The 27,053-nt window shown below is 40.5% G+C and overlaps 1 protein-coding gene across 3 annotated transcripts in view; it reads right to left on the reverse strand.

The window, feature by feature from the left end:
- The window catches only part of ARHGEF6 (Rac/Cdc42 guanine nucleotide exchange factor 6), a 119,587-nt gene continuing 92,534 nt past the window's right edge, over positions 1-27,053 (reverse strand). Inside the window, exons 10-22 of one of the 3 annotated variants that reach the window (XM_003272576.3) lie at positions 24,941-25,079; positions 22,261-22,320; positions 20,097-20,243; positions 17,188-17,274; positions 16,320-16,398; positions 15,161-15,306; positions 13,963-14,088; positions 12,367-12,387; positions 11,059-11,152; positions 9,423-9,512; positions 6,458-6,557; positions 3,916-3,970; positions 1-2,617 (exon numbers count right to left, since the gene is read on the reverse strand). In XM_003272576.3, the coding sequence (XP_003272624.1) occupies positions 2,477-2,617; positions 3,916-3,970; positions 6,458-6,557; positions 9,423-9,512; positions 11,059-11,152; positions 12,367-12,387; positions 13,963-14,088; positions 15,161-15,306; positions 16,320-16,398; positions 17,188-17,274; positions 20,097-20,243; positions 22,261-22,320; positions 24,941-25,079 (1,285 nt within the window). In that variant the 3' untranslated portion in view covers positions 1-2,476. Of the gene's footprint in view, positions 2,618-3,915; positions 3,971-6,457; positions 6,558-9,422; positions 9,513-11,058; positions 11,153-12,366; positions 12,388-13,962; positions 14,101-15,160; positions 15,307-16,319; positions 16,399-17,187; positions 17,275-20,096; positions 20,244-22,260; positions 22,321-24,940; positions 25,080-27,053 lie in introns of all 3 variants that reach the window. The other 2 variants (XM_030807124.1, XM_003272577.3) reach the window with 2 other exon arrangements.

Below are 27,053 nucleotides of genomic sequence, written 5' to 3' on the forward strand. Positions count from 1 at the left end.
ATTTTTATAAAGCACTGTTTATTTTTATGTATTGAAAATGTCCATTTTAAAAGTCTTCAAAATAAAAACAAGTTAGAAAATCTGAGCTTGTGTTAAGAAGGGGCAGGACAGAAAAGGAACTGAAAGGCCTCTACAGGCAGCAGTTTAATTACAGGGCAACAGGAACTCATTTATAGAGTATTGTAAACAACACAACTATGGCGACACTGCTCTCAGATTAACATGGCTTCATTTCCTTTATATTATTGTTTAGTGTGTAAGCATGGTTACCACTCTGCACAAGCTTCATTATCCAGAGTACCGAGGGCCCCCCATCAGAAGGGCCAAGTCCCCAAAACATGCATATGTACTCATCACTGTAAAATGAAGACCTTTCAATATTTTCAGCAATCAACTAAAGTATGCCGTAATCACAAAAATGTTTCCTATAGATGCAGTTTGCACATTTATTGCAAGCCATTGACTAACCACAGAATGGGCAGATGTGAAGATCTGTGTTGATGTTGTTATTGGTGGTAGTAGTACTGATGTTTTTAATTTTTAAGTGAAGGATGTTATATCTAAATGGCTGTGCTAAAAAACAGAACAACAGCTATTCCTAGAAATTTCTTTACTCTTCAGCTTCCAAACACGGCTGTGTGTGGTTGGCTGATGTTGGACTGCAAGAATAGCCCATTTCCCGTGGATGGTGTAATTTCTGCTGTGCAGCAAGCAGACAACAGCCCTGTACCATGTAGCTATGAGACCTTGAGACTCTCAGTACCAAAAATAAAAAGGGCTCCTCAGCAAGCTGAGGGTTTCAAACTTCAAGTTTTGTTTTTTCAGAGACAGAGGTGTCTCTCTGTTACCCAGGTTGGAGTGCAGTGGTGTCATCACAGCTCACTGCAGCCTTGACCTCCTGGGCTCAAATGATCCTCCCACCTCAGCCTCCTGAGTAGCTGGGACCACAGGTGTGGGCCACCATGCCTGGCTTCAAGTTTGGTTTTTAAACAACATTTGCAAAACCCACATTTATAGGCATCCATCAAATATATTATAAAGGCAATTCTGATCAGCCCTTTGGCCTCAATTTCCAGTGACCTTCCCCATCTGGCCAAATTTCTCTTGTCTTTGGGGGAGGGAGGGGTGAGTGGCACTGAACCTTAGGCCAACTTTCAATGGTGCTGAATTTGGATGTGACTGTCTTCTAAACCTGGTTTCTCACAGTTCTAGTTTCTGGGATAAAGTGGATGGTGTGATTCAATGAGCAACTTGGGTTAATCAGTCCCGAGTAATCCAGCACACAGCTGCTAGAGGGGCCCTTTTGTTCTGGATGTACAAATTGGAGTAGAAGCATATTTCTGCAAATACTGCTTAGAGTCCCACCCAAAGAGGCCAATTAAAATTACAACTTCTCACAGCATATATGAGAGAGTAATAAAGTGAATGAAAGCTGTCTACTAGGGCACAGTATCTTCTTAATGCAGATTGTTTTGAAGGATAAAACGTCACAGTTTGAATATGCAACATACATAAAGTAACTGCTCACAGTCTAACTACATTTTTTTAAAAAGTAAGCAAAGCACATACATACTAATTTACATACCACTTGGTACGGTTGGCTAAAAGCACTGGGGAAATAGAAAACTTACACACTAGGCAGAAGGTGAGGGAAAGAAACCTATCATGCAATGGGAAAAGGCAGTCAACTCTGCTACTAAAAGGGAGGATTGTCCAGTAGAATTTGCTGATGGATTTGGTGTTGGTGTGGGTGACCAGAGCTTCTGCCCCCCTGAGTTACAATTTACACGACACAAAAGGAATAAGGGTACTACAGTTTTCTTGGTCTTATAGACAACATAGGGCAGTAATTTTAAAACCTGTGATTGAGGGGAGGCATGTGATGGTCTAAGGAAGGGCAGCTAGATCATTGGGTAGATGTGTTTGTCTTTCATCCTACTCTAGCCATAGTCTGGAAGATTTGCCTTCAGTAAATTAAGTACTAAGAGGCTTGTAGGTACACGAAAGCACTGGAGGGAAAGTTGGGTTCACATTTAATAAGCCTTGGCCAGCTGCTTTGCAAGGGCAGCCAGCCCAAAGAATGTGACCTGAGGGCAATGGCTGTTGCAGAGGCACTGTGAACTGAAGGCAATCTGAAGACCTTTTAAGTAACTGGCCTGCCATCCCTTTCTCTTTCTTACTGATTGGAAAAGACTCTGGGGCCATTTCTACCACCCCTTCCTGCTTTTTCACCTGTTGGAAAAAAAAAAAAATGAACAACCAACCAATAACCAAACAACAGCAAATGCCCAAGCGCGCACGTGCGCGCAAACATACACGCACACAGAGGGGAGAGAGAGAAGGAGGGGGAGAGAGAGAGAGAGAGAGACTCAAACACAAAACAAAAGCCAAAGAAGTGAGCAAACTGAGTCAAATCATTCAGCCGGACATTTCAAGATGCCCTGAAGGCACACTCCGCCCGGTGGCACAGTGATGGTTATGGAAGAATTGAGGTCTTGCTACTGGACTCGGCTCGAATACACTCATCTGTTTGCTTCAAAAGCCTCCGCACCAGCTTTTCTAGGTCCCTTCTTGACTTCAATTCTTCTTCCAGGCATTGCTTCATTCTTTTATTTTCCTATGATGGGGAAAGATTTGTTGATTACCAAACAGAGAGGGGCCCTTCCAAGGGCTCCTCCTGCTCATCCTCGGGGCAGCTTTCATCACTGACTCTCTTTCCTTCCTCAACCTTCCCTCCCTCAGCATCTATGACAAAGCAGCCTGTCGATTCTCCTGCCTGTCTCTGGGAAACCTTTTGGATTCTTCTTCCCTGCCCTGATCCTCTTCTAATTTAACTCACTTTTCACTTAGTGTCACTTCTGTTTCAACCCAAGTGTCTATTAAGGGGACTCCTAAATATCTCTGGTACTGACCTCGTCTACTGAGAATCGGGTCCACAATCTTAACTGCCAGCCTGGTATTTTTTATTATTATTATTATTATTATTATTATTATTTTAAGAGATGGGGTCTCACTCTATCACCAGGCTGGAGTGCAGTGACATGATCCTGGCTCACTGCAGCCTCAAACTCCCGGGCTTAAGTGATCCTCTCACGTACCTGAGATTACCTGGCAGCAGCTTGGTATTTCCACCTAGATATGTCACAAGCACCTTTAACTCATCAGGTCCTAAAGTGAACTCAGTATCTCTCTCAACACCCCAAACTTCTCCTCCTCCTGTGATTACTGATCTCCATGAAGGGGCACCACCATATGCAACTAGCCACCCTGGGAAGAAGCTTCATCTTTAATCCCTGGCTCTTTCTTAATCTCAAAATCATATTATCCTCGTCCATAAGTTCAAACTCTGCAATATGCCATCCTTTACATTAGTTTTCCTCCTCCCCAGCCTCATTACCCTGCCTCAGTTCAGGACTCTGACAGGTCTCACCCTGAGTTTTGTAAGAACCTCCTAAGTGGTCTTCTAGGCCCTGGTCTGTCTCCCCTACCATCCATCCTTCACTCTGTCACCAGATAGTCAGTCCTCACACACAAGGCACAGTGTGCATCACGGAGCACTGGACCACATCGGCAGAAAAGCCCACAAACCATGATGAATGGTTCTCTTTACACTTACACACTCATGAATGACTAGTCTTTTCTTAAAGTCTGTTTATGGATGTCAGAGAACAGGAAAGTTGTAACTAACTTTGGGACTCTATTGTGAACTACTACATAGAAATAAAAGCAAGCCTCGGAAATTTAAATTCAAGGCTACATGATAAAATCAACAAAACCTACCTTGATGACACAAGGAAAATAAAAATCCCCCCTCGCTACCTTGCTCCTAGGCCTTCCCTGAAAGCATGAGCAGTGTGAGGCAAGGAAAAGAGAATGGTTCTGTTACCCGAGAAAATGACTTTTATATTTTATTACCTGCTTCAGTTCTTTGACCTCGTCCTTCAAGGCGTAAACAGTATCAACAAGGCTCCTAGAACATAAAGATAAAATTCAGAGACAAATGGCTTGCACTGAGATACTGTTAAAATACTTAACAATAAAAGCCACATTATAAAAATACAGATCCTGAAAAACAGTGGACTTTCTAGCTGATTGGGAATGGTACTGCTCTAAATGGTTTCCATCTTCTTCATTTTGATGGAAGAACAACCACCACCACACATGCTTAGCTAAATGCAATGTCATTACACCTTTTCTATACTTCCCTCCTCCTTTTCTACTCACTTCCCAGCTTGGGTGAACAAAACACAAGAGACTAGGGCCCGTCACTAAGCTTTTCTTTTTCTAGCTTTGTTGAGGGATAATTGACAAAGCTGTGTACAATGTGATGTCTTGATATATGTACACATTGTGAAGTGGTTACCATAATCAAGCTAATTAACATATCCATCTCCTCACATAGTTACCTTTTGTATGTATGTGGTGGAAATCTACACTCTTAGCAAACTTCAAGTATACTCCATTGTAAACTATGCAGTCTTCCCTCCCTTGGTATCCATGGGGTATTGGTTCAAGGACCCCCATGGATACCAAAATCCACAGATGCTCAAGTCCTTAACATAAAATGGCATAGTATTTGCATATAACCAATGCACATCCTCCCATATATTTTAAATCATATCTAGATTACTTATCATACCTAATACAATGTAAATGCTATGTAAATATTTGTTATACCATATTACTTAGGAAAAAAACGATATGGTATAATACAGTGCATACATATATCAAGACATCACATTGTACACCTTTGTCAATTATCCCTCAACAAAGACGGAAAAAGAAAAACTTTATTAGGTATGAAAAAAATCTGTACTTGTTCAATACAGATGCAACCATCCATTTTTTTCTGAATATTTTTTTGATCTGGGGTTGGTTGAATCCACAGATGCAGAGCCCACGCATGCAGAGGGCCAACTGTAGTCAACACGCTGTACATTAGTTCTCCAGAACTTATTCATCCTGCATACCTGAGATTTGGTACCCTTTGACCAGCATCTCCCCATTTCCCCTTTCCCCTCAGTCCCTAGAAACCGCCATTCTGCTCTCTGTTTTTAGGAGTTCGATGTTTTCAATTCCCGTCATAAGGTTTTGATTTCTCTAGCTTTGGGGCAGGAATGAACATCACCTATCATATAATGAAAAGTATCACAAGACTGCCTAGTCTACAATATCTGTGCTATGACATTGCCCTTCTCAGTTCTCTGACTGCACATGACACAAAGTCAGAGGCATTCTTTCTGGAATATCCCAACCATACATTACCCAAAAAAGGATGAAGTACCCTGGCTGGGTTGCGGAACAGTCTTTTCCTCTCTGGGTCTCTCCCTGGGCAAAGATTTTGGAGATCTAAGTTTTGGTTCTGATCCTGCCACTTACTAGTCCTCTGTTCTCCGGGAACCAGTTTCCTTCTCATCCCCTCTTGATCTTAGTTTCTTTACATGTAAGATGGGGATAATAGCACATTTTCTGAAAACCTCACAAAGTTGTAAAAATGAATATAGTTATAATAAGAATTAACTATCATTATTTATTGAGTGCTAGCCTTTATACTTATTTCACTTAACCTCACAACAACTCTGAAAGCATTACCATCATCCTTATTTTACAGATGAGGAAACTGAGGCACAGAGAGGTGAAGCAACTTGCCCCAGGTCACACAGCTAATGAGTAGCAGAAGTGGGAGTTGAACCACACTGTTTTTTGCTTGAGCCCAAGTACTTAACCATTTTGCTGTATCACTTCACACACCAGATGTAAAATGCATTGACAATGCCAAGCACCTTGAAATATGCTGTCCTATGCAAATTTAGGCCTGACTTCAGAAATGACTCAAGTTTAGACAAATGAATTATTTGGCTACTTTGTGTTAATTTTATGAGCCAGAAGGTACTTAACCTGATTTTCCCCATTAGGTCACCCACACTACTGTGTAAAGGTAAGTCAGAGACATAATTTCCCTGAACTTCCTGTACCTCAGTTTCTTTATCTGTGAAAGTGGTGAGAGTAATGTTTATCTAACTGGATTGCTGTAGGATTTTAAATGATGTCGAATATGTGAAAGCACAGCTTCTGACTCAAAACATGTGAGTGGCATCTCTCTGGGCAAGGAAATTGGTTCTGTGGCTGGAATTCCCAGCCACCTCCTAAACTCATCCAGGGCACTGATGTTCCCACGTGCTCAGAAGCAGCTTACTGGATGGGGAGCTGGCCGCAGGGGCAGCTGCCAGCTGGAGCTGCCTTGGAGGGCTATGCCACCTCTGCCTTTCCTTCCTCCTTCCTTTTGTTAGTGGGTAGCCCTCTAAAGTCTCCCAAATGCATGCACAGCAAAGCAGGCCGCATTCCCAGATAAGGAGGGGTTGTCCCTCATCATAGACTCTCCAGGAGCCCCCCGTCCTACCAGACCTTCTTGCCAGCCCCAAGAAAAACTAGGCAAGGTTTTGCCTGTTCTACTCACTTTTCTTCCATGATGGTCTGGCCGTTGCTTCTGGTTTCTTCAATGATGAGTTTCTCTTCCTCAGGGAGCAGGACTTGTGGAATGGAATCTTTTCGAGTACCTACAAACAAAGGTTGCAAGAGGGAGGAGGAGGGAGAGTTACTAGTGAAGAGTAGAAATAGTGGGTGTTAGTTCTTTTCCATTATTGTTACAGAAGGGTCTTTGTTCATAGCATGTGGCTACATTACACCCAGAGGACAGTCACCCATCATTTGCTGACTAAATTTTCCTGACATGAGAAATTCTAAATGGCCAAATACACTGATTCAATCTTCCCGAGGTGGGAAGCATTTTGTATTCAGCAAAATAATGCAAAAGAGCCCTGTAATACCTGTCTACAACCAAGACCTCCATTCTTTCCTGTTTTGCCTCCTCCAGAGCAAAGAGCTGACCAGTGATCACTCTTCCCTGCAGATCTCCAGGGAAGGACACACTACATCCTATGCTACGGTATTTTGTCATTGTAGTAAAAGGTTGACAGTAGCACTGCACTGAAACACAATGTGTTTAAAGGGCCTCAGAAGCATCATCACCCCCATTTGTTCTCTTTACAGTCTTATAGGGTAAGGTAGGTATGTCTCCTAAGACCATTTTCATCAAGGGTGGAATAAGGTTTGGAGATTATCACATCATCAGCAAAGATGTAGGTGTCCTCTGCCCAGAATGTCTCCAGGCTCTGGGACAGAAGAGGTGACAGAACAGGCATTGGGGCCCAACCAAACAGCTCTCCTGCACCTCCCTCACTCTGGATCCTTCCTCTCAGAGCTCAAGTGCTTAATCTTGGGTCTCTCTGAGCCACTGGCTTCCTCTCTTCTAGGCCAAGTTCCTTCAGAGGTGTGCACACTCACTGCCTTCACTTGACTACCTCCCCTTTCTGGAGGTGAGATGTGTCTCTGCCTTCTCCAGGGCCTAGCACTTTGTAGGTGCTTAATACAGGTGGCCCCCCATATCTGCATGTTTCACATCTGTGGATTCAACCAACTGTGCATTGAAAATATTCAGAAAAAATAAAAAACAATACAAATTTAAAACCCCATGCAGTATAACAACTATTTACATAGCATTTACATTTATTAGGTATGATAAGCAATCTAGAGATGATTTAAAGTATATGGGAAGATATATGGAGATGATAAGCAAATACTCCACCATTTTATATCAGGGACTTGAGCATCGTCAGATTTTGTTATCTCTGGGGGTCCTGGAGCCAATGCCCTGCAGATACCAACGGATGAATATAAGTGGAAAGCAAACTGACTGAATGACTGGCTGAATGCAGTAAGAGCCAAGGGCAGTCAGTTGAGAGAAACAGGGTTTCTGGTTAGAGAGGGATAGAAGACAGGAGGTCACCATGATGCTAAATGATCTGCTGTGTGACAAGCACAGTGCCAGACATCTTCCACATGTAAAAGGTTGGGTAGGGAGCAAGGGTGAAGATGTGTCTTTTTAAGCCAGAATATCTGGCTGCACTTCCCAGCTGCAGACCCATCCACTCTGTCAAATATAAAAATAGGTGGTGCGGGAGGAGACGAGGTCAGATTTTGTAGAAGGGATGCTTCTGGTATCTCTTTGTCCCCCTCTCTTCTCTAGTTCTCAGAACTAAAACTGCCCTCACTTTCCTCTCCTGGCTCCGTGAAACATGTTATCAGAGCTATGCATGCCCAAAGCCACAGCCAGGTTTTCTCTGTGAAGCAGAGTGTGACAGTCCTCTCTTCACGGCCAAATGTGTCAACTTTCACATTGAATGCTTTCTCTCTCTCTCTCTCTCTCCCTCCCTCCCTCTCTCTCTCTCTTTTATTTATTTTTGACAGTGTCTCACTCTGTCACCCAAGCTGGAGTGCAGTGGTGCAATCTTGGCTCACTGCAACCTCCGCCTCCCAGGTTCAAGAGATTCTCCTGCCTCAGCCTCCCAAGTAGCTGGGACTACAGGTGTGCGCCATCACACCCGGCTAACTTTTGTGTTTTTAGTAGAGACAGGATTTTGCCATATTGCCCAGGCTGCTCTTGAACTCCTGGTCTCAAGGGATCTGCCTGCTTTGGTCTCCCAAAGTTCTGGATTACAGGTGTGAGCCATGGTGCCCAGTAGAATGCTTCTTTTATGTCAGCCTTAGAGATGCATTACTTTGAAAGAATATGTCAAGGCACCTAAGAAATCCCCTCCCACACTCAAATGATTAGTCACTGGATGTCCAAAATGGAGTACTATGGAGTATTCATTTCTTACGCAGGTGCAAAAACCTCACAAAAGGTATTCTGAATGTCTATAATAATGGGAGACAAAAGACATAATCAAAGTGACCTATCTTTTAAAAAGCATAAAGATGAATCAGAAAATATTATCTCACTTTCAGTTTGTAACCTGAAAGTTGTTTGGGGAAATACCCTAACCTAATAGCTCCCTGATCGATTTTATACATTTTGGACAACCTCTGCTAAGCAGCTACATTTCCAGATTTTCAGAGCAACTTTGAAACCTGACTTTGGTGAAGCATTGTTCGTTTAAATATGCAGCTGATCAAAGATAGTATTTTGACTTCCTTTCCAAATCTGCCTATAAGAAGAGATTAGCATCAGTTCACAGACACAGGAACTCTCTGGGCCCTTTAATTCCTAACTAGTGTTGGTGAAGGTATCTGTGTACTTCAAAGGGAGAACAACTTTAAAAAAAAATTTCACTTCTATCACCTCCAACTCTTTTACTCTTGCATCTCTCTTTCTGGGTGAAAAACAACAGTGGGTAAACAAACCGCTTGGTAGCTAAAACCACCTTATCTGAAAGATGCAGTCCTGCACCACTCCTCTGCACCAAGTCACCTGCTTTCCACACCCTGCAACCCGTCCTGGTTGCTTTTCTCTTTTTCTAAAAGACACTAAACAGTAAAGAAGAAACGTCACTCACTAGAGAAAGTAGTTTGGGGGAACCTACTTGAGCCATGGCCTTGTTGAAAATTTGCGCTGGTGCAGTAGGCTTCGATCACTTTAAGGATCTGAGCATCCTCTTCCAGAGCAGCTGTACCTGTGAAATTTAATTCATCATGACTTTTCACAGATATATGCTTTTGGACCCTCAAAATGATGCAGCACGCTCCACTGCCTGGGACTGGCTTCTCTGACCAGTAGAGTGTGAAAGGCAGGGGAAAGAGCTGTCCAACGCTGGTGATGGAGAAGCGTGACAGCATCCGCATGGAGCTTTGGAGTCAGCCTCAGTGAGCTCAGCTTACTGGAGGGCCTACTCCTGAAGCCCAGAGCTCTACATTGGGACCGGGGTGGGGGGGCGGTGTTTTGTCAGTGGTCTCAGTGAGGCCAAAATCACAGCACTGAGCTTGTTGCTAGCTTAGCTCTCATCGATATACCCCAGCCTTCCTCTCCTTTAACTTTCAAGGTTCACCTTTAGGAAGCTTTCCCTCATTAACCCCACCCAATTTTCTTTTCTTTTTTTTTTTTTTTTTTTTGAGATGGAGTCTTGCACTCTTTCCCAGGCTGGAGTGCGGTGGCGAGATCTCGGCTCACTGCAAGCTCCACCTCCCAGGTTCGCTCCATTCTCCTGCCTCAGCTTCCCGAGTTGCTGGGACTACAGGCACCCGCCACCACGCCCAGCTAATTTTTTTTTTGTATTTTTTTTTAGTAGAGACGGGGTTTCACCATGTTAGCCAGGATGGTCTCGATCTCCTGACCTTGTGATCTGCCCACCTCGGCCTCCCAAAGTGCTAGGATTATAGGCGTGAGCCACCGCGCCCGGCCAACCCCACCCAATTTTCTAACCAGTTGGCATAGTCACTCATTTTCCCTTCTCCCTTCTCCTCTACTCCAAACTCATTCCTGCAATGGCTGGATGGCAGCACCCTGTGAACGTGCCAATGTGCATAACCAGGTGTGGGGTGGGGGGTGGGGCATGCCAAAGCTGAAGTGGAGCAAATATTTATCCAAACTATATTCCCAGCTGATACACACAATTCTGTCACCTCTTTGTGAGACATCACTTACTCCTTCACATGTGTCCCAAAGTACCTTGTGTCCCAAAGTACCTTGTGTCCCAAAGTACCTTGTTCACAGCCTTATAGCCAAATATGTCCATATCGACTGGCTGACTGACTTTGCAGTCTGTCTCCAAATGAAACCATGTTTCTAGATGTGGGCAGGCTGATTCCCTGAGTAACTGAGAGCATCACTGAGCATGGGACTTCTGGAAGGACTTCAGCCTTCGGGTCTATTTAGTCTATCTCCCTGCAGAAAAATATCTCAAGTATCAGAAACTAAGAGGGAAAAAATGTATCCATAGGAAATGGGTCCCTTTAGAGGTTCTAAACCAGGTGAGGCCAAATACTCAACACGAAAATGATACAGATGACATCTGCCTAAGATGCCATGAAGTGCAGCCGTAAGAAGCTTATTCAAATGTTTAAGAAGTGACCAAAGCTTTCCATGCATTCTTCTTTATATGTAAAAGACGATGTCAAGAAAAAATTGCTCCAATCATCTGCTTTCAAATAAATCCTCACATAAAAGAAGATTCTCATGTTAATTTATCCATAAACAACTTTCAGACAGTACAAAACACATACTTTTCCTAATCACATATTCCTCCTCCGATGGTTTTCTCTCAGTCTTCCTTTTATGAAGAAATTTCTTCATCGTTTTAGGGCTTTTGCTAGACTCCTGTGAGGACAGAGGTTTCTTAATGAATTAAAATTCTCCCTCAAAAACAAAAGTAAAAGCACGAATGAAACTAAGTAGAATTCCTCTCTCTTATTTTGACAGTCTCAGTTAGGAGTACATCAATGTTTAATTCTATGCACAATTAAAATTGTTCCAATAAACTCTAAAAGGTTAAATAAAACAGAGGCAAAGACATTATCCTCTCAATTTGCACAGAGGTGGGACTAAGAGTGGAGTGTGCCTACTGAAAATGTGGCAGATTCTCCAGGAGGCCAAATGGCTTTAGGGAACCATCTGCAGAGAAAGTAAGGGATGTCAACCCTAAAAACGTAACAGTATTCTTAATTTGGTTTACGTTCCCCACTGATACAGTTTTAGGGGAACTAAATAACCACTGTAACCACTAGTGTAGTATTGATCACTTTTCAAAGAGCTTCAAAGCTATTTAAATAATTCTGCCTTAGAAACAGTCCCACAAATAAGAATATAATTTCCATTTGTGAGACAGGAAAATTAAGGCAGAAAGACTAAGCCATTTTTCCACAGTCAGGGAGAAGAACCAAATGAAGGATTTCCTAAAAAATAATTTTGGGTTAGAAGTAACACACCCACAGCCAAACTTAACTATCCATATATAAAGCCATGTATTTAACTAGTAGACAAAATAAATGTACTGAATTTGTTTTTGCCATATGAGTAACCAGCAGGTCAAAAAATACTCATTGTCAATATCCTTAATCCTTTATCCAATAATCTGTAAACAGATTAGGACCTTAGACTTAGGAAAAAACTCTCATGATCACCTTATCCCAATTTTCCACGAAATGTGTATACATGGAGCATGGATATTAATTATTAATAGTACCTTAAAAATACAGGAAACAAATCATTTATTTCACTTAGCCACAGTACTTACACTTGAAAAAAAAGACAAGATACGAAAAACTCTCACATGACAAAAATAACAGGAAAAAAACAGAATTTAAAAAAAACACAGGAAAATGGGCATTTTAGGGCATTATGACATTTTTATATGTATTTCACACAAGCCTGCTTTTTGAACAAAGTACTTACATGTCAAAATTGCATCTTCATATTTTAGCCACCAATTATAACAAGGGACAAAACAAGCATAAGGGAAAGCTTCATTCATCAAAGGTTACAGCACAGCATTATGATGTCACTGTAAGCCAAAGATATTGTACTACCCTTACCTTTAAGATATAAGACATCCTCTAAAATGAATATGTAAAGAAAGAGAAGATGAGCGTGAGAGGTCGATGGTTATAATGACCAAATCCACTTATCAATAATTCTAAAACAACATTTGAAATGTTAGTGTTATCATAAATTACACAGAGGGAATATAATCACATTTCCCACATTAGTTTCAGATGCAATATTATCATGCAAAAGCCCGAGGAATACAGTTCTGTGCAGAATAACAAATGCTGAAAACAACTGAAATACATACTATCTTGTATGAATATATTAATAACTCTCTTCCCCCAGCAGAAACGAAGTGATCATGCCTTAGTTTTAATAGATTAGTTTTGTGAAAGATTAAGTCAACTTTACTCTTCAAAGCTCACCTTAATTTGAACTTAGTAACTGATAATTACAAAATATCCATCATTAAAAAGGGGGTCTAGGTAACTATGAAGTGGCACTCCTGGTTTACATAGTCAAAGAAGAAAATTGGATGATTGCAAGAATTGCAGGTAAATTTCCAAAGCAAATCTGTGGGACTGCTTCCTGACCAAATTCTATACAGAGTTACATAACAAAGATTCAGTTCGAGGGTTGTTTGTCCTATCATGTCAAGTTGAAAGGATCAAAAAATCCTCCAGTGTCCAAATATTGTCCTATTTTTACTGCACTTAGAGTTGGTAGCAACAATTAATCGAAACAAAAGCATGGTGGTTTCAATCAAAACACTCAAAATTGAGCTAAGTCTGCATCATTCATCAAAACACACGTTTGATATAGAAATATATGCTGCCTTTGCCCCATAATTCTAAGACTCATCTCATAACTGTCACAAACTTAATCTTCACTCAACAAGACCAATTTAAAGAACAGTTACTAATAAATGAGGATCATTTCTGAAATCTGAAATGATTTGAGACAGGTTAGGGATAAAGCCACTGTTTGGATGGAAAAGTAATACTCCACACAGTTACAGAAGCTAGTGAGTGACACTTCCTGACTGCAACTTCGAGAGAAAAAAAAATACACAAAACCTTTAAATCCCCACACTACCCAAATATTAAATGGCCTTTAAGGTTGTCTCTGAGAAGCCTCTTTTTAAAAGACACTCCTTTCACCAAATTCTTTTCTCATTCCAATTGCAACAAATATCACTTTTATAGTTTGGACTCATAGCTTGGTCCCGTAACACTTTACTAATTTGGTTCAAATTGATCAAAATGATCTCAAATGCTGAATTAGGTCTGCTTCACTGGCAACTCAACTACAATGAAGTGGCTCTTGTTTGAGATTTGTGTACATTATTAACAAATCTAAAGGATTATCATAATAATCATTAAGGTAAACCAGAAGCACTTCAGGAGGAGACTGGGAACACTCAGGCAGTGCACATAGATCCTGTAGATATTCAGTACATATTTGCAGATGGACAATGGGAAATGGGAAATTAAGAAATCAAACAAATCACTGAGTCTGGCAATTCAAGACTGACTCACATATACCACCTATCTTAAATTCTAGCACATTCCCACAGAACTATTTGTAATAAGCTACGAAATTAACTTGTCAGAAGCATTTTACACCATAGGTAGCAAAATTACCTCTTTATAACCTAGTGCTGCTGATGGTCTAAGTGGAGGTGCAGGTCGTAGACAACTTAAACTCCACGGTTTTATAATTTGAGGAGGCTCCAAGGGTCCTCGGGGCTGTCCGGTAGAGCTAAAAGACTGGGAAAATGTCTGATGAGATGTTGGCAATCTGCCATCTGAACCCGACCTTGTGCCACACAGTGAGAGAACAACAATAGCTTCACTGGATTAGCAAAGACAGCCATAGAAAGGGATAGACGGAAAAACAAAAGTCTCCAGTTTGAGAACTGGCTCTTTCCAGTCCAGATTATCAGGTCTCTAAGAAACAGCACAAAATTGACTCAACATTCCATGATCCTGTCCTCTCTTTCTCATCTGGAATTTAATTAATTTAATTTTCCTTCCTCTGTAAGGAAGGAAAATGGAGTAGCAGTCAACATTTGAGTTCAGTGATATGTTTGGCACTCTGGCAGGTGCTTAAATAGGTTATTTCATGAGAACAGCCTCAGACATAGACTCAGTCAAGGGAAGTAACTAACTAGTAATTGGCAAAGCAAGATTTGAACCCAGATCTGAAGCCAAAGCCCATATTCTTCCAACCACAACACACAGTCCTCAAAACTGGAATTTTGGCATCATAGGTTTATATGTTAACAAACAACACAGCATATCTTCCATCTCACTCAGCAAGTACAGTAAAATCTCATCAATTCAAATTCCAAAGTCTAAATTTGTGATAACTCAGAAGGAGACAATGCTAAAAGTTTACCTTTGAAGAAGGTTACTGAGCAAATGTGAGAGCATGAGTGAGATGACATAGAGGTGTTTAAGTACTTAGGGAGGTAAACTATTTGTTTCGACTTAGCCCACTGTTAGTATGAGAATAACCATTGCTCATGGAAATAAGCCTTGCTTATCATTAAAATATTTTAGCAGGACTTCTGGTTAGAAATACTTTGCTAGCAGTTAGTTGGGGTATCTGAATACTGTCACACAGAACTGCACACTCTAAGTAAACCTTTTCATTAATTTGGATGGGCCTCATAATGAGAAATCAGAATGCGTGAGGTTTAACTGACTTCAAAATCTACAAATATAGGCTGCCCAAAAGACTAAGGGTGTGCTCGCTGCTTCTTATAAGTAAGCCTCCAGCAGGCAGGAGTTGACGAAAGACTCAATAATTTCTGGACAGAACACATGGACTACTTACGGAATGAGCACTACATGATGACGATGAGGTTTTGGATAATGAACTGCAAGAAGTAGGTCCTCTGATCAGTCTGTTCAGCTGCTCCAACCATTCCTGGAAGTCCTGGTTGTTGTTACAATGGACCACAATTCTCTCCACTGTGTTACCTACATCCCCCAATTATGATCAATTTGAAAACAAAAGGCAAGGAAAAACTTGAGCTTGTCCCATTCATAAATACACTTCATGCAACTAAGACTTGGGTGTGTATTTTCAGGGGTTTTCATACCTATGGGATAACCCTGCTGAAATTTCTATATCAGAAACAGATAACCTGTGATTACAAAGTGAATAAATATTCATGTCTGATTTAGAAAACTGTCCTTGATTTTTACTGCTTACAGAAGCTTAAAAGTAGTGTAAAACTTCACCATAAATAAACTTGCAATCCAAAAACGTAAGCACATAGTCCATCTAGTTAAGTCTAAAGTGGGAATATTGTCCTGGTTCCCCCAGTATCAAAGTTGGAACAAGATCCAACTAAGACTGTTTACAACCTTTTGGCAAACACCAAACCTTAGGCTCCTTCTTGGGAAAGAAGAAGGTAAGGCCATGATCCCAGTCTTAGCCACTGTGCCATATCAGCACCAACAGTGAGGCCACTACATATAAATGACACAGACCTGGCAAAAGGGATCATAAGCTAAAATGTCAGGGAGCATTACTGAAGCCTGGCATTATGCTCAATTTGTGAAGAAAGTTTGATGGCTTTTCAGAACTTTTCAGAAATACAACCAAATCTTACTAACTCATGGGCTGATGATAAAATTGCTGATAAAAGTCCCTATCTTTGGCTCTTTTGCCACCAGGGAACAAACGACAGAGGGGAAGAAAATTGCATTTACATCAGTCCATTTCGTTATTCCTTAGCTCTCACAAGTAGCTCTTATGCAACAGAAGATTGAAACTAATGGCAAAGCCATGGCTTTTGAATGAGAGGAGACTTCTCTGTGCTATTGCTGTACCCTAATTATCCCAGGAAATGGAATATGCTTTGCCATGCCCGCATAAAATTTGCTCGTGGCCTATGTAACAGAAAATAATGGCATTTATTTATTAAATTCCCCTTCATTCCAAAAAGAATTGGAAGTAGTTACATGAAAAAGAGAAAATTACCTACCAGTGATTTCAAATGTGCAGTCATTCCCTTCAATTTCATCTAATCTAGTCACCACTGTTCCTGCTATTGGTATTTTTCCCTATTAGAAAAAGAACATTCTCATTAATTCTGCAGTTATACAGGTCTCTGTTTATTTCACTTAGATTTTCTGACCCTCTCAGCACTACAAAATTATGGCTAGACGTATTTCTCCAGTCCGTCAATAGAAAATATGTTTCCCTGCTCTAAATTTTAATCAGACAAAGAAAGCAAGGGGAAAATGTGGATTGTGTTTGGCTAACACACCCTAAACTATAAGATCAGGATTTACAAAGCAGTTTACTTTTCTAACACATTTTCATAAGAATCAGTAAAAAAAAGTGAAGGCTCAGATGTTATGAAAATTATTAATTGCCAGGCCAAGATGTAACAGGCAACAGTAACTTATAATACTCTGTATCTTGGGAGCTGACTGAGGGACGTTTAATTTCCTAAGGAGTTTAATAACATGCTTCTTAGAAGCCTGAATCATATGCTGTGACTATAGTAAGACAAACATAGGAGCAGGTCCCAGCTTTATGTTTTCTCAGCAATAATGACATGGGCCTGTACGACACTGCTGCTAATTTATCTAGTTTCCATTTATGCATGCAAAACCTAGTGCATAACTAAAGCGGTGGATATATTCAAGATAAACTCATTATACTAATACAAAGGTCTTTGATCTAAGGAACATCTGCTCTTACAAGCTCTTTAATTACAATGAAGGGTCAGAACATTCTGGTTTTCCTGGCTTGAGCTTTTAATGCCATAGTGGAGATATTGCATCTGGATGGAAACCTGTTTTCATTAGGGGGTCTGCTATGTGTTTTATATGAAATTGACTAACCTGATAGATAAAGCCACTCATCCGAGGACTTGCAGATAACATTATCAGGACATTTGAAAATAACATAAGGTACCGCTCTTCTTTTTCCTGAGAGGGAATGAAAATAATACATGAAGAACAGAATTGGACATTTTATCTGTTGAGAATTTCTGGAATCACTGCCTTATAACATAGACCTTATATAAACAACTGAAACATTAACGGTAATTTTTTTTTAAAAAAACATACCCAACTTGAAAACACAAAACTAGTTGAATTTTACTTTGACATGGACATAAACCCACAGTTTATCTCTCTTCTCTTTGTACATAACAATTAAATACAAATAACCATGCTTGCTTTCCATGTATGAAAGCCTGAGAAGTCACCACAGTTTCTGCAGCCAGTGAGATGTCCTAGACCTGGGCACAAAATAAGTCTCCAGGTTCACAAAATGAAAATATATTTTACTTTGAAAAAATGGCAAGATGAAGGGGTTTTCAGGTGATAAGAAATTTAGTATGCTCTAACATGTTTGTTAAAGTCGTATTCATAAAATTAGCTTTAGTCATTAAGAACAAGATAATTATTGGATTTATGTAAAATGTAAAAGTAGATACACTTTTTTTTTCTTGAGATGGAGTTTTGCTCTTTTTGCCCAGGATGGAGTGCAATGGCACGATCTTGGCTCACCACAACCTCTGCCTCCCGGGTTCAAGCGATTCTCCTGCCTCAGCCTCCCAAGTAGCTGGGATTACACGCATGTGCCACCACTCCCGGCTAATTTTGTATTTTCAGTAGAGATGGGGTTTCTCCATGTTGGTCAGGGTGGTCTCAAACTCCCGACTTCAGGTGATCCACCCGCCTCGGCCTCCCATACACTTTTTTAATGGCACTGAGGAAACCTCGAAACATAAGGGCTGCTGTGAGCCCCTTCAACAGATATGCAATTAGTATACGCAAAAGTTACGTTTGCCTTCCACGCCCAGCCATCTTAGCTACAATTATCCTTATGCCTGTCTCCATCTCCTTCCTTCCATTTGAGAAGAGCAACCCTTCCAGGCTAACTATTCTAACAAGTGCTCTACATTCTCTCACATCTTTGTTTCACTTAGTTTTCCTCTACAGACATCTCCTCTTCTTCTCCCAGAATCCTCTTCTGTTTTACTAGCTTTTCCTCTTTTTCTTTAACATATGTACACCTCCTATCCTAACAGACCTTGGCTTGCCCCCATGTGGCTCTTTATGCATAATATCCCATTTCTTGACATTTTATTGCCAAGTTACTTGCTGCCTTCATTTTCTCCGCATTGATCCATCCCTAACTGCATCCCCATTTCTCTTGGAAAGTCATCAATAACTGCCTTCTAGCAAAATCCAATGGCTTCCTCTTGGTCCTTACATTCCTTGCCCTCTGAACCTTCAGCAGCAGTCAGCACACTGGCCATTTTCAAATGCTCCTCGTGGAATTTCCATGACACCATGCTCCCCCAGTTCTTCTCTACCTTCCTCTTTGTCTTTTTATTCTTTCTGGCACTGATTCCTCCTGCCTTCACCCAAGGGGTTTATCCCAAAGGTGTGAATGAGTAATAGTTAGACTCACTGCAATAACCTTCCCTGGGGTATTTGCATTTTAAATGAGATTGCTTATTAACCCAAAGTAATGAATCTCTGCCAAAGATGTGTCAAAGAGTGTAGGAAGATGTTTTGGGAGAAGGAAGACAATTCTAACACCAGATACATCAAACCAGGTACCATGATCAACCTTTCTCCCTTTCCCTGGCCCCTTCCTAAAAGAAATAATCCATCTTCAGCTCCCCCCATCCCCTGGGCTTCTCTCTGGATATTTACTTCCCAGGAAGGCATATCTGTTAGGGACATCTAAGTCTCTGCCTCCAACTCTGACCTCTCACTCACATTTCCATACTACGTTAACAGCTGCCTATGGGACATCTCCACCTAGATTATCTACAGGTCTAAAATTATATTTTTCATCTCCTCTAGCCCAGGGGCAACACTTCCTGTTGACTTTCCCTTCTAAAGATGCCTCCAATTTGCCCCTTCTGCTCCATTCCCAGTGTCACCACCGTCTTAGAGGACTCCTTCTCACTTTCCATCCCAGCTGGCCTTTCTGCTTCTCGTCCATTCCCTCCAGTTCATTTGACATATATGGGTCTCAGATTAGTGTGAAACATCCCTTTCGGAGTGTTGTTCTATGACTGTGGACTCTCATTATTTCCCATGGCCTGCTGCATCTGTCTGAACTACTCTTGCCTGATGTCAAGCTTCTGCATAATCTAATTCTACCTGACTCAATCAGTCTTTTACTATGGCCAAGTTGCTTCTTTTGCTCCCTACAGGCTGGTTTCCTTACTGTGCTGCAGCAAACCAAAGCCACATTTCTGTTCTCTCCTAAGATAAAAATGACCTCTGCCTTGTGAAATCCTTCCCTTTTGTTTTTGTGCCCCCTTCTCAAGTCCTGTCTCCATAAGGTCTTCTTGATCTCTCCCTCCTGTGAACTTCTATGGACTCTTGTTGAGATCGCAAAATCGAACATTGACTATTTGGTTTGTTAGCTAGTTGCAACTTGTGTTTTAGTCTGTTTTAATGAGTTCTTTGAAAACAGGGATCATTGCTTATTCTTTTCTCCTATCTCCCACAGCACCTAGCAGAATGTTGAACAAAGAATAGGTGCTCAGCTTCTGATTTGAATGTTGTAGCATTTGACTTTGATGGAAGAACAAGGAAGAAAAACTACTTAAGAGGCTCAGGCAGGAGGACTGCTTGAACCCAGGAGGCAGAGGTTGCAGTGAGCCAAGATGGCACCACTGCACTCCAGCCTGGGTGGCAGAACAAGACTCCATCAAAAAAAAAAAGGAAGAAAAATATGAAAGATGGAAGAAATGATGTTGAGATTTGAAACACCTTACCTCACATGCTCCATACTGCACCATTACTTGTGACATAAAAATCACATTTCCCAAGTTTTTAATATCTTCTCCTTCCCATGCCTGAATAGGTTCGGACAGTATCTGTAACTCCAGCTGTTTTCTCTTCCTCAGATCTTGACATTGCCCCTACAGAACCAAAGCAGAACATAATGGAATAGGAATTCTTATGAAATAGACTAAAGTAAGACCAAAGTAAGATGTGGCTTCTGACTCTTTGGTTCCCACTGAGTCCCTATAACTCATCATGAATCCCATGACCAGGCCTGTTCTTGATAGATAGAAAGATCCACTACCCTAAATCTCTAGGCTTGAGCCCCCAAAAGTTTTGTGAGGAAGGCCGATTTTTCATTTTGCCAAAGCGTCAAAACAAAATGCTAGAAAGAGCTTATTTCTCCCTCCCTGTAAAGAATATGGGAAAGCAAGCAGCCAAATCACACAGACCAGAGCCAGGTGAAGACCTGGTAGATTCAGATCTACTGGTTGGTGCCCCTGCTTTAGCTCCTCTTACATTGTCTATCGTTGCATAAATAGGGCTTTAGTGACAAAATAATTGTATTTCTAACATATACTCAATTTCCAACAAGGTAACATCTTGAAAATAATAAAAAACAAAAAATTTCTCCTGGAGTTATAGTGAAAGAGAAAATTAAATTCTTTATGCCACAGTGAATCAAACTTATAATGAAACCTAGGCACTGCTGTACTTTGTTTAATGACCAAGTTTGCTGTGAAAAAAATACTAAATTAGTTTTTATTTCTAAAAGGATTGGAAAAAAGAGATACAACTGAATTTCATGATGACATACTGAAATTTAAAACCAAGAAAAAATTACAGTTTGCCAACACTATGTGGGGTATGAATACTCTCTCTCTATATATATATGCATATATATACGTGTATATATATAATATATATACACGTATATAATATATATATATATATATATATATATCACTGCTTAAGAAACTGTGAGGTTATCTTAATTTAACAGCATGCCTTCCGAATTGAATAAAAAAATAAGCACATGGTTAGTTCTGTTACTGTTTCCAAATGGATGTAAGATAATATTTTGGGGGTATATTTTCTATAAAATCTCTGCTGTCCCTTTCAGCTACATGGAAACTCAAAGAAACAAATTCACTGTACACATATTTTAAGAACACCTATAGTAGGAATAAATATACTAAATCATCAAGGCAAGTTATATAACATAATCAGAAAGAAATACAGGTTTTTAAAAAGACTCATTTTACATTCCTATTTATACAAGAAAAAACAGAAGAACCATAATTATGATAAATGCTGTGGGTTTCACTGGGCTGTTCTATTAGCTTGCGCCATGTAAAACTGCCAATATTGGACTGTTCTTGGCATATAACAATGGCAATTTTAACCTAATACTTACTCTGGTCTTCAACTTGCTGTTCAACTACAGACACATCAATTACTGATCTTTCAACAAGGATTAATAATTAAACATTAGTCCAAATCACTTATAATGCTACAGAATTGTGTGAAATGAAGCTAAGTTTAATCAATTGCCCAAAATGAAGTTTTTCTTTCCTCCTAAAATGGCACGAAGTGGTTTTATATCAGTGGGTTCAAGAAGATACAGTAACCATCACACTGAAGACACAAGATCACAGGTACTGTTGATAGCAACCTATATAAAGCACTTGCATTTTAGTACTTTAGGTTTTTTCCCCCCTTTTAGATTTGATGAAGGATTTCTTCTTCATATGCAAAGAAAAAACTCATACCCTTTGGCATAACTAGTTGAATCCAGTATTGATGCAAATCAGTGAATGATGAGTTACACAGACTCGTCATTAAGTGAGCAATGGGGGTAAAGACAAAGAGACAAAAGGAAACCCCCCACCTACACACCAATGCTTAATGTGGCTTAATGTGGCTGAGACTGTAAATGTGATTGCTTTATACCCTCAGCCTGGCAACCTTTCTTAGGTAAGCATGATTTTTGCAGGACAAAAGTAAATGAAACAATCACTGCTATACTGTCATGAAAGCTTATTATTTCCATTCTAAAGACCTTTGTATAGGGAAATAAATGTTACACACAAATCGCTCTTTCAGGAATAAAATATACAAAATGGAGAATTATGATTTTAAAGCATCACCTACCATGAGAGTTTTGAATGCCACGATTGCTTTCAGAATATCCTGATGATCTGGATGAGTATCCTATCAAAGGAATACATTTGAAAACAATGTTAGAGGAGAGAGGATCAGCAGTTGCCAAGGGTTAGGGGTAGAAGGAGAGTATGGCCACAAAGATAGCAAGAGAATTTTGGGGGATGATGGAACTGTTCTGTATTTTAATTGTGGTCATGGTAACATGAATCTATACCTGTGTGAAAACTCATAGAACTGTGCACCAGAAGAAAAACATTAATTTTACTGTATACTAAAGATTAAAAAATAGAGCAGCATGGGAGCATTTGGAATCTCAGTGACTCTAATTATTAGGTGATTAAGAAATTAAGAGAGTTGGTAACACATCATATATTTAGTAACAATGTAGTAAAAGGCAAGAGTTCCCATTTCCCTTTTTGCTATTATGCTTTGGATAATGACTATTTAATAATAAATATAATAATTAAATAATTATTCCAGGGATATCATTAGGTCATGTTGTTGGTAGATGACAGGAGGTAGGGAATGGTGGAAACAAGAGTCGTGGTTAGAGAAAAATCAATCTATTAGCCGGGCATGGTGGTGCATGCCTATAGTCCCAGCTACTTGGGAGGCTGAGCTGGGAGGATCAGCTGAGCCCAGAGGTCGAGGCTGTGATGAGCTGTGATTGTGCCACTATACTCCAGCCTGGGTGATAGAGTGAGACCCTGTCTCAAAACAAACAAACAAATAAACAACAACAACAAAAACTCAAGAGAAAAATCAATCTAATTCCATTTCCTAAAATGCCTCCGTTTTCTTTCAGCAGTGTGAACATGGCAGATTGGAAAAGATTCCAAGTTTCATACCATATTTTTCCTTCTTAAGCAAGGCTCTTACACATGGCCTGCAATCCTGTGGTACTTGCAATTCCGAAAAGTGGACAGATTCAAAAACGGCTTAGAGGAATCCACAATTCCATAACTGTTTATGAAGGGAAGATAGAGATTCTTATGGGTAGATGTGCACCTAACATTGGGGCATATGGGATATGACCTTTGGAACTCAGCTGGAGTAAGAGAAGACCAAATCTCCTGCCTCACTAGTCTTGGGTGATAAAATACAGAGCTGAACAGATTAGGGGCCTGACCCAAGCCAAGAATGATATTGCTCATAAAAAGTAAGGTTGTATTCCTTTACAGTAAAATTTATCCTTATCCAAATCAACTGACAACCAAGAATTTCAGGTTTTATTCTACTGTTAGCAGCCATGTCAAATGCTCTGAAATCTGCACAAAGTGTCTCACCCAGTGGTGAACTAGTACTAAGGGCTTGTATTTTCTGATGATGGGAAATGAGAGGCAACCAAAGACATGTCACCCACAGCAAATGGAGGCAGGAGGAGAACAGGCTCCACTACAAGAAAGGCTGGGATATAGGATCCAGGCAGCAAGAGCGTCTGGGATTTGTTTCTCCCCAAAATAAGTGCATATTTGTATTTCAACACTGAAAAGTAATAGAAACTGAGGCCACTTGTTTCTGGATTTTTGTGATAAGCAAGGAGGGGCAAACCTCAAACGGTTCAGCAAACTGGTTTAGCTTATGGAAAGGCATCCAGAGGTCAACACCTTCCTGAGCCCTAACTGAAATTTCACACTGACAGGCTTTGCTCACCAGCTCCCCACTGCCTCCAGCTTTCAGGCAGGTCAAATACCCTGAGAATGTGGTTTCACTCAGAGAACATTCTTTCAATCCTTACAAATGCTGACAAGCCCAGCAGAGTGCGGGTGCACCCTTTTACTTTAAAGATAATCAAACCCCTTGAAACCTCAAAACCTTTCCCCAGACACAGGAAGAGCAACTAGGGTAAACGCAGCCTCCTCCAGCAGGCCCTCCTCTCCCACCCACACTTAAATCCCCCATGAACAATCACAAAAGAACGGCTCAAGGAGCTAACTCTGCTGATTGGTTTTTCATAACATGAGGCCTTTGGTTCTTGGTGAAAAAATATTCAATTATCAGGCCTCACTGCAAAATCTTAATATTTAGAAAAGATTATAGCTATGCTACAACAGTTGTAAGTAAACTGTAGGTTTATAAATAAAAATGTGGGGGGACTCTGATGTACATGCATGATGTGTAGAGAGATACCACTAATATTGTGTCCATCCATTAGTCTTTAAGGAATACCAGAATCTTCCATTGTTATCCAGAGACAGGAAGTTGAATGATGGCAGAATTCTAGAGATAAATATTCCTGTCTATAGTGAACTTGTTCTTTGTACATTCTGATGTTGTTTTGCTCTATCTCCCCTAATAAAGTTGGTTAATATACCAGAACCAAAGAAGATTTCTTAGTTGGATTTTGACCAAACTACTGAGAGGGCAAAAGAAAACTCAAGTTAGCAAGTAAGCATAGACTTAAGGGAAGCCACAGGACCAAGGCTTGGAAGAAAAGAGCGAAAAGGGAGAATGATCATTAATATCTAGTAGCAAAGAATAAGGATCTTATTTTGCTGCATAAAGAGGAAAACTAGAAGCCTGAGAAGAGAGAAGAACAGATAAAGTAAATTTCGAATCCAAGACCTTGATTCCTCTGCAAGGCCATTTTGGAGGCAAATTGGCTGCATCCTCCAGAGCACAGGACCACACTTGGCACACAAGCTTGAAAAAGTTCACCTTCCCTTACCTCCATATGCCGTTCTAACTCTTGCAAGAGAGTAACATATTTCTCCAGTCGCATGAATGGTTTGCTGAGGCTTGTTGTTAAAATAAGGATACCTGGGCTCGATGCACCTTGATTTTCCATGAATTGTTCCAACTCATCACTAGCAAAAGAATAAATATAATTTTGTTACTGTTGAATATCTCATGTAAAGAATTATCAACCTAAAATTATTTTACTGTATTTGACACAATATAAAGCCAAATAAAAATGTGTTTTACTAGTTCAAATGCTGCTCAATTTGTTTTGGCTCAACTAAATCAGGTTTTATTAAGCTCCTTCTGTAAAATCAGCACCAGGGCTCCTTTGGTGAGCCAGACACTCATGATCCCTGGTGTCACACATTCAACAATTACTGACTGAGCATCTACTAAGTGACAGGCTCTGTTCTCTGATGGGGCTACAGCAGTGAACAAAAAAAAAAATCCCCACCCTTAAGGAGCCTACATTCATGGGCGTAAGATATACAGTGTATCAGATGACCCAGAACTTAAAGTATAATTAAAAAAATAGATTTTCTTAATCACTTCAAACGTCCTAGTTATTGGCTGGTCAGGTGCCTAAAGATAACAATCCACAAGGTTGTATCACCCACTTGTAATGTTCTAGAATCACTTCCTGCATTTAGATACCAGCATGTTTGTATGACTAACCACAAAGTCACTTAGCCCAATATCTAAAACCAGTGCAGCAGGTTAACCAAACACTTCCATAAGGCAGTAACTTGGTGAAAAAATATATTAATATTTTATGAACTGTGTGTTATAAATGTCTAATCCTAAGCCAGTGCTTTCTCTGCTGTTTAGCACCATTCCAAACTGTTTACTTTCCACCAACAGGGATATTGAGTCCTGGGGCTGCAAGATCATTTTAATACATATTTAAGCAAAATATACTTAGAGAAGGAAACCTACTGCCTAAGTGACAGCTTATGCTGAAACTTCTGCTTTATTACATGGCCCTTTTACCTCTTTGGTTGGCCATGCATATCCAGTCAGTCACAAATCTTCTCGGATCTGTTCATTCCTTCCCATTTCTGCTGCCACTGCCTTAGTTCAGGATTTCAGCTCATCCCATCTGGCTCACTTCAATAGACCAGCTGTTTTCCTGGCTTCCAGGCTTTTTCCAGGTCCTGCAGACTACCATTTTAGCCTCATTGCTTTCCTACCCAAGAAGCTCTGAGTGCCTACAAGATCAAGTCTTAACTTTTTAGACTCCTACTGGCTCCACCATCTTTCACACTACTCCCCAGCAGGAAACCCCTACTGCAAAGTGACCTACTTATTCTACCTAGAACACGTCTTATGCCATGGTTCCCAACTGTGGTGTGCTGCTGTAAGGTGTGAAGTGTGTTCAAAAAACTTGCTATCAGTAATAAAGTACTAGGAGGCTGGAAACAGAGCAGATTGCAGGTCATCCCTATTAATAATAGACACCCACCCACACTCTCCCTTCGTGGGCTTTTCTGAGCAGGAGAGAAAAGATGGAGTTTCAGCTAATGCAACAGCAGGCTTGAGTCACGCAGCATGGCACGTATGTTGGGCTGGGAATGGCTGCCTTAATGGAGTCTAGATCACATATGAGAGGTCATATCTAGCAATTGCTGCTAATCCTTTTATAAAACTTTAAAAAAATTATAGAGATGGGGTTTTGCCATCTTGTCCAGGCTGGTCTCGAACTCTTGGGCTCAAGCAATCCTCCCGCCTCGGCCTCCCAAAGTGCTGGGACTACAGGCATGAACCACCACACCCAGCCTGCTGCTAATCCTTTTATCAGTTTTTGTGGTCTTGTTCCAGAAGTAGCCAAAAGGAGGGAAATGTCCTAGACTTGGAGTCATAAAACAGAGTTGGCGACCCTGGATGAGTTGCCTGAGCCTCAACTGACTCATGTTTATAAGAGAGATAAAACCTACTTCCTAATAAAATTGCAAAGATTAAATATTGGGGGTTTTAACGCTACTGTTTCATGCTAAGAATTGTACATGCATTCATTCTTGTTTAATGACAACAACATTTCCACATAGGTTTTCTCCTCATTTTACAGATGAGAAAGCTGAGAGGAAGGGTGATAGTAAGTG

Source organism: Nomascus leucogenys, chromosome X (genome assembly GCF_006542625.1).
Source record: "Nomascus leucogenys isolate Asia chromosome X, Asia_NLE_v1, whole genome shotgun sequence".
In the NCBI taxonomy this organism is placed as follows: domain Eukaryota; kingdom Metazoa; phylum Chordata; class Mammalia; order Primates; family Hylobatidae; genus Nomascus; species Nomascus leucogenys.